This window comes from Drosophila bipectinata, chromosome 3L (genome assembly GCF_030179905.1).
Source record: "Drosophila bipectinata strain 14024-0381.07 chromosome 3L, DbipHiC1v2, whole genome shotgun sequence".
NCBI classification, from domain to species: Eukaryota; Metazoa; Arthropoda; class Insecta; order Diptera; family Drosophilidae; genus Drosophila; species Drosophila bipectinata.
The window spans coordinates 18099541-18106528 of record NC_091738.1 but is presented as its reverse complement, the minus strand read 5'-3'; the positions used below and the strand labels follow the sequence as shown (position 1 = coordinate 18106528).

At 42.0% G+C, this 6988-nt stretch overlaps 3 protein-coding genes across 3 annotated transcripts; 1 reads left to right on the top strand and 2 right to left on the bottom strand.

The window, feature by feature from the left end:
- Positions 1-2807: 2807 nt before the first annotated feature.
- LOC108132711 (uncharacterized) lies at positions 2808-4566 on the bottom strand. Its single transcript, XM_017252227.3, has 4 exons — positions 4027-4566; positions 3948-3971; positions 3005-3885; positions 2808-2948 (listed from the first exon to the last, which is right to left on the bottom strand). Exons 1-4 carry the CDS (start codon positions 4478-4480, stop codon positions 2901-2903), a joined length of 1407 nt encoding a protein of 468 aa, XP_017107716.2. The 5' UTR covers positions 4481-4566; the 3' UTR covers positions 2808-2900.
- Positions 4567-4704: 138 nt separating this feature from the next.
- On the top strand, positions 4705-5729 carry Gem2 (Gemin 2). The gene is made up of 2 exons (XM_017252230.3): positions 4705-5029; positions 5082-5729. Exons 1-2 carry the CDS (start codon positions 4814-4816, stop codon positions 5601-5603), a joined length of 738 nt encoding a protein of 245 aa, XP_017107719.2. The 5' UTR covers positions 4705-4813; the 3' UTR covers positions 5604-5729.
- Positions 5730-5943: 214 nt separating this feature from the next.
- Positions 5944-6842, bottom strand: LOC108132712 (uncharacterized). The gene is made up of 2 exons (XM_017252229.3): positions 6758-6842; positions 5944-6696 (listed from the first exon to the last, which is right to left on the bottom strand). Exons 1-2 carry the CDS (start codon positions 6806-6808, stop codon positions 5944-5946), a joined length of 804 nt encoding a protein of 267 aa, XP_017107718.3. The 5' UTR covers positions 6809-6842.
- Between the last annotated feature and the right edge of the window lie 146 nt (positions 6843-6988).

Sequence of the window (6988 nt, the reverse complement as noted above, 5' to 3'; positions counted from 1 at the left end):
GGGCGCATGGAAAAGGACTGACTACGGACATACCAAGTTAGATCTACACCACTGCACGCCAACGGGGTCTACGGACTACTGCGTACCTGTCGATAATCCCACCTTAAAATACAAGGTCTACATTCCAACAAGGGAGGAATGGGACACACAAATCCCGGGACCAGCCGGTTCCCTCCATATTTACACAGACGGCTCAAAATTGAATGGCCAGGTGGGAGGCGGTTTCCATTGCGAACATCTGTGTTTAAATGAGTCCTTCAGACTCCCAGACCACTGTAGTGTTTTCCAGGCAGAAATAATAGCTATCGGAGAAGCACTCAAATCCCCAGCACTTATTGGTAATCAGGACACAATCTGTATCTTCTCAGACAGTCAAGCGGCACTCAAAGCCCTTGACGGTCTTTCATCCAACTCCAGGACAGTGAATGACTGTCGCAGATCTCTTAACGAGATGGCAGAGCAGCATGACATACACCTCATATGGGTGCCCGGGCATAGGGACCACGAGGGTAACTGCGCCGCCGACGAACTAGCAAGAGCAGGTACTACCAATCCTCTCCTACCGGAGAAGGAACCAGTAGGTATCCCCTTAGCTACGTGTAGGCTAAAATGCAGAGATCACTTTGACCGCGCAGCACTGCGGAAATGGAGAAACCTCCAAAACTGCAGGAACTCCCGCATGATATGGCCAATCCGATCTAGGAAGAGGTCAATGATGCTCATCGCCCTGAATAGGCAGGACTGTAGTCTGGCGATCAAGGCCATTACGGGACATTGGTTAATAGGAGCACACGCGGCTAGACTAGCGGTGCCTCATTATGACTACTGCAGAAGCTGTGGAGACGAAGAAGAGGAAGAGACAGTCGCACACCTCCTGTGTCAATGCCCTGCGCTGGGGCGCATTCGACTCAAATTCCTGGGCGCAGCAATACTTACAGACCCTACAGACCTCGCGGAGGTCGCTCCACACAGACTCGTAGCCTTCATCCGTAAAGCCGGATGGGACCGCGAGCCGCTTCAAGAAGGATAGAGCACCCTTGGGCACATAAGTAGTGGGAAGGGAGAGGTCCTTTTGTAGGATCCTTGCCTGTGCGGTATCACAAGGAGCCCTAGCGGCTCAAGTGGATGGGGATCAGAAACCGGCCCTCATCGCCGCCACAACCTAACCTAACCTGGCTACCCGAAAATTGGATGAGAAGGGGCCCAGCCATTTTTGGGAAAAACAGCAGTTTTAGGTTCAGAGGGGAAAAATGGTGTTGTATAACAAAGATGAGACCTTCGAACAAAGACCGGCGAAGACCTTTTGCATTTCAATTAAAAATGATTAAAGATACACAAGAAAAAGGTTAAAAGGCGCGCATGCAGCAAAAAATTTGTTGCGGCCAAATAACTTTCAAGGGGAAAGAAAAACAACCCGGAAAAGCCAGGAGGAAAACTGTCATATACAAACACTTGAACAAGCAAACAATCGTTAAGATTCGCTCCGGTTGTATATAGTTTATTTTATGATTGGTACGATTTTATACATTTTTCTTAGTCAGTTTTTATGAGACCATATTTTATGCAAACGTAGGTTGGAGTTTTTCAGTTTTTCAGAAAAGCGGGACCTGCAACAATGGAAACTGTTTCTGCTGAAAAGCGGATACATTTTCACAAAATTCTAAAAGGGGAAACTTGAAACTTCAGTGCAGCAGACAGCTAAAGGACAAGGAAGGAATCGAAGGAAATGCAAGTGCATTGGGTTTTCTTTTTTTTTTTCCTTTAGCACAATTGGAAAATGCGCTGAAGAACTAAGGGTGGGGGGGTTCTGGTTGGAAAAGCGACACGGTGTCTGCTCTTCAACGCATGCTATTTGCTCTTTACATCCTTTTAGCCATTTTCGGTGCCTTTCAACGATTCTTTTATGATTTCCTTAAAAAAAACACAGGAAAAAATAGTTGAAGATAACAGTTTGAAAAGGAAAACTTGTAGATCTCTTCCTATATCAACCAGCTATAAAATATGCCATTTATTTTATGAAGCTATAGGGCTTACGTTCTAGAATCTAGATATAACTAAACTGAAAAGTTTTTTTTTTCACTGCAAACAAACACCAACAGATACAAGTACACATCCACATTACGAAACGCAAACACCGCCAGCGGAAAATTCTGAAATTTCGATTGGACAACGTATGTCTCTTTTTCTTTATTTTTTTTTTTTTTTAGCCTTGGGCTAATGTGTTTTTCACTCTGAGCTTTCGTTTAATGAATTTTAAATTTGGATACTGGTACTCCAAATGGAAATTAAATAAAATAATCATTTTGCCGGGCATAACTATTTGCAAATTCAATGCCAACGAAAAACAAGACAAACAAGAGAAGAGATTTCCTTGGTTCTCGAGCTCGTCCTGTGTCTGACAGCTAATTGAGCTCAGCCTGCTCCTTACGGGCTATTTTACGGCCCCAAGGAACTTGCACAAAAGCCGTAAGCACAGACACCGGCACACATACACAAAAGCACACCTGAGCCTTAAACTGAAACTCAAATCGGGTCCAAAGTCCTGGCCTGTCCGCCCACTCTCGTAAGACAATTATGAAATGCGTTTTTTATAGTCCTATTATTGCCCAGGTCCTTCTCTGGGAAGCCGCTGGCGACAAAGGACGGAAGCCAGGCAGGGACAATCAGGCTTTGTTATATGGCCAAGATCGCTTTGTCTTGGCCTGCCGTTGATTAAAAATATACGTACATACTGCTTGTATAACAATGTCCTTTTAGCTTCAAGGGAAAACTGATTTACCTGTAATTAAATTACACTTTACTTTTTTAAACAAAAAAAACGATTAGTTTGTTAATTTTATTAAGGTGGAATTTACGACAAGAACCACATGATAAGAATATTCAAGTTATTATCAAAAGTTTCAAACGAAGATAAGTTCGCAACAATCGGCATTTCTTATTTTAGATAGCTGTAATAAATAAAATTAATAATAATACATAATAAATTTAAAATTTAATTAATTACCTGACGCATTTTATCCACATCTTCGCAATTTCTAATGATCAATGTCAATGGATCTTTAGAGCTCATACCATTTTCCTGCAGAATATCGAAAAAGGCCATCCAAAATTCGCGAACATACGTCTGAATCCCATTGCCCAGGGTTAATGATCGAAGTTTTTTGCAATGCCTGAGCATATGAAGTGAAAAATGATCCTCTTCCAACCCGAATAGTCGTAGGGCCTTCAAAGTCGAGGCGTGCATTGATATCCAGTCGTAAACGCTGTCCGATACCACAGTTAAGGGACCCGAGGTAATGGTTATTTCACGCACATTTTCAAAAAGGGGCAATTCCAAATCGAACACTTCACGTTTTCCAAAGTAAATGCTCAGATCTTCCACCGATTTCGCGTTCTGTGCAACCCAATCGTAATGCTCTGCAAGTGTATAATAGTCCAGACATAATGATTTTAAATGCGGGCAATTAGGAAATGGGAAAAAGATCTCCTCGACATGGAATGGCTCCGCAACCGATCCAGGAATAGGAAGTATTTTATGTACAGATTCTTGGCGCAATAAATTTTCACTTGTAAAGTAAGATTTCCATGTGTTCATTTGATCCTTGATCCATTGTAAAATGCCATCTTCGGTAATGTATGTTTTATACAAACGTAGAAATTGTAGGTTTGGACAATCCGGAAATCCTGGCCGCATGTCACAAAAATCTATTTCTATGCACTCCAAAAATTTAAATACCGCTTGGTTGGTAAGAATTATAGTAAAAATATTTAGGTTTTTGCACTTCAAATATTTCAGCTTCTTGGACAGTTCGTTTGTTTCTATGTTCATACGATTGTATGGATCAATAGTTAGTTCTTCCAAATTCTCCAATTGATGTAATTTAGCTTTGAGGAAAATATAATTTTTAAATAAAATACATTTTCAAAATATCGATTTAATAACTTACAGCTTCGTATATTTCTTCCATAACCTTTAACGAAAAAATTGTTTTTATTCTATTTTGTTTTAAAACAAGAAATACTTACGAAGTTTTAATATTTTTAAATTTTTAAGAGCTTTTAGATTTTCCAGCATATCAAACGGATCGCTATCCAAAAAAATATGTATTGATTGAAGATTTTGTAATTCCTTTAAAATGTTATTGAACCACATAACACTTAAATTGTTTTCCAAGCTAATTTGAATAGAATTTAGATTGGGACAATTTTGAGCCAAAAGAGTTAGTAATTCAAGTGTTGGCTCATAGAACGTTATTTCATTTATAATAGGGCCCAACATCGGCAAGATACTGGTTAGATATAAGCCCACTTCGGAATTTTTATCAGATACGCGTGAGTATAATTGCTTTCCATGGTAGAAGAATACATTTAATAATTCTTCGTTGGAGTTGGCCAAATTGATTTTGTCCTTTATTGGTAATTTTTCAAATATTGAATCCAAAATATTCAACGGCAAATCAGTAATACACATTGAAGACATTTTTTTCGAAAATCCAAAGCAGATACCGAGTTACCGAATGTTGTGAAATCTGGGAATTCAGTGAAGAATAGTTTCTGACGGAAAACGCGTTTGATACTAAGGTTTCTTTATGAACACTTTCATATATTTGACAAAAATATTTTTCAATTTCTGAAAGTCAAAATTATTAGCTAGTTTAAACCGATAGATCGAATTGATTATCGATAGGTGGCGCGCGGGAACGGCCACATTAAAATTCAAAAAACCAAATAAACATTTCGCAGCACTTTTTTGATAGACATTAGGCAACACTTAACCCTCTTAGCCGGCATTCCTGTTGTTTGGCCAAAAATCATGCAAAGCGATTCGGAGGAACAGACTTTCCAACTCCAGGCTCTGGAAATACGCGAGCCTGACGCCAACTTTGATCCCAGCAAGCCTCCGGAAACCGGCGAGGAGTACCTGACCCACATGTTGTACGAAAGAAAGCGCTGTCCGGCGGTAGTGACCAAGCGCTCGTCAAACATAAGTGACCAGGCATCTGTCAGCAGCCTGGATATGCTGGAGAACGTGAGTAAGAAAGTTCACAACGTGGTATGTCAATAATCTTGCTCGGTTTCAGCCTGACTTGCCACCCTTCAAAGATCTGCTGCCGACACCGGAGTGGCGCGATGTCCAGGTGAATTGCTTCCAAGCAGCCCGCTCTAAAGTACTGGTCATTCGCATGGAGTTGTCCAACCAAAAGTACGACCAGTCGGCTGAACCACCTCTTACCTCGGACAACGACAAGTGGAAGGAGTTCTGCCGCCAAAACGAACCACTGTTGAGCACTCTGCTTCATCTGACTCAAAATGATCTGGAGCACTTGCTGGAAATGCTAAGCAAGTGGCTGCAGGAACCATCGCCGCCGGTGGATCTCTTGCAAGATGCCTGGCTAGCGCGCTGGCTGTATGCCACCCTCGTCTGCCTCCACCTGCCATTGGAGCCGTATGTGTTCAGCACTATTCGCTACATAGCTCGGTCCTGCATTCATTTGCGCAACCAACTCAAGGAAGAGGAGGTGCTACGAGCTGCGCCCTACAACCTCCTGTTAACCCTGATAGTTAATGTCTTTGGCCAGAACGATTTTAAGGAATATATTTAAGTGAGAGTTTACTTGAAGAATAAAACAAAAACGGACTAATGGTTGCTAAATGAATAAGCCAAGACGCTATATATAGCCTTAATCTCATAGATTCTACGTTTTCGATTATCATATACCATGAATAAATTTTTTAGTTTTGTAAAGAGAACAAAAAAGCACTAAATTTAATTTGATATCATAAAGGAAAGGTACTTAAAATAAGAAACTTTTAATACAAATTTTATAAATCTTTAAATTTTCATAACATTTAACAATATGTATATATTTTTGGACCTTGTACTCCCATAAGGGAAAGTAACCTTTACATACTTATTATTTTATTTTTCAAGAAACAATTTAATTAATAATCAGGAAACATGCGTCTGTAAGTTTGGCAGATGTCGCAGCTGCTCTGGTGCTCATCGACCACTTCGCTGCAGCTCGACAGGTGGCTGCACTGCGTCAGCGAGGAGCTCTGGCTGACACTACTCATTTGAGTGCTTCCCGAACAAGTGGAAAGGCGTCGATGTGGAGGCTTTGCCTGATCAGGAGGCGCAGGATACTTCCAATTGGGACAACAGTTGGACTTCCGTCCATGGCACACGGTCTGCTGCTTTCGCGGCTGCTCCATTTGACCCAAACACCTACTTTCCACATGGCGATTGGCGATTGGGACAGCAGTCTCATCCCGGAAACTGGAGCACCTGCAGCCTTTTCTGCGATCCTGCGTGGTGAGCTGGGCAGAGAGCTCCACCTTGGGCGCCAAGATGCCCGGAAAGGCAGGAGTGGCCTTCATCAACAGCTGGACATTGGAGCTGTGGGGGCAACTTAGGCGGGGCACTGTCGGATGCATTACATCCGAGAGATTGCCAACAAAGTAAGCCAGTCGTCTCCCATTTTGCCAGAGTGTTATCTCAAGCTGCTCAGACCTCAGAAGGTCGTGCAACTCCTCCAGGCAGCCGACACTCTTAAAATATCCCTCCATGGTGAACTGATCGTGACAAAGCATTGGGAACCGTGGCTCCATGGCTCCAGTCCGGAAATAGTATCCCAATGTTTTGATGGTGGCCTCCAAGTATCCGTGGGAGCAAAGCCAAACGCCCGGGCAGGTAAGCTGAAGATAAGAAGTTAAAAATTTTAAATGAAGGGATGAGTATGCGAAGTTCCCTACAAACCGCATGGAGCTGCAAATTTAGCCTCACATAGAACCTTTTGTGAGACATCATTTAGGAGAACTTTTTCTAGACTCCCATAAATAACTTGGCTTGTTGGGGCTTTTTGTTCGTTGTTTTGGAGCCAACCGTTGCCTGGGCAGCCATTCAAACGCGACCTTTTATGGCGCCATTTAGAATATCAATTATTTTCTTGTACAACAGTCTAGCTCCTTTAGGTGGATTCAAGCAGAT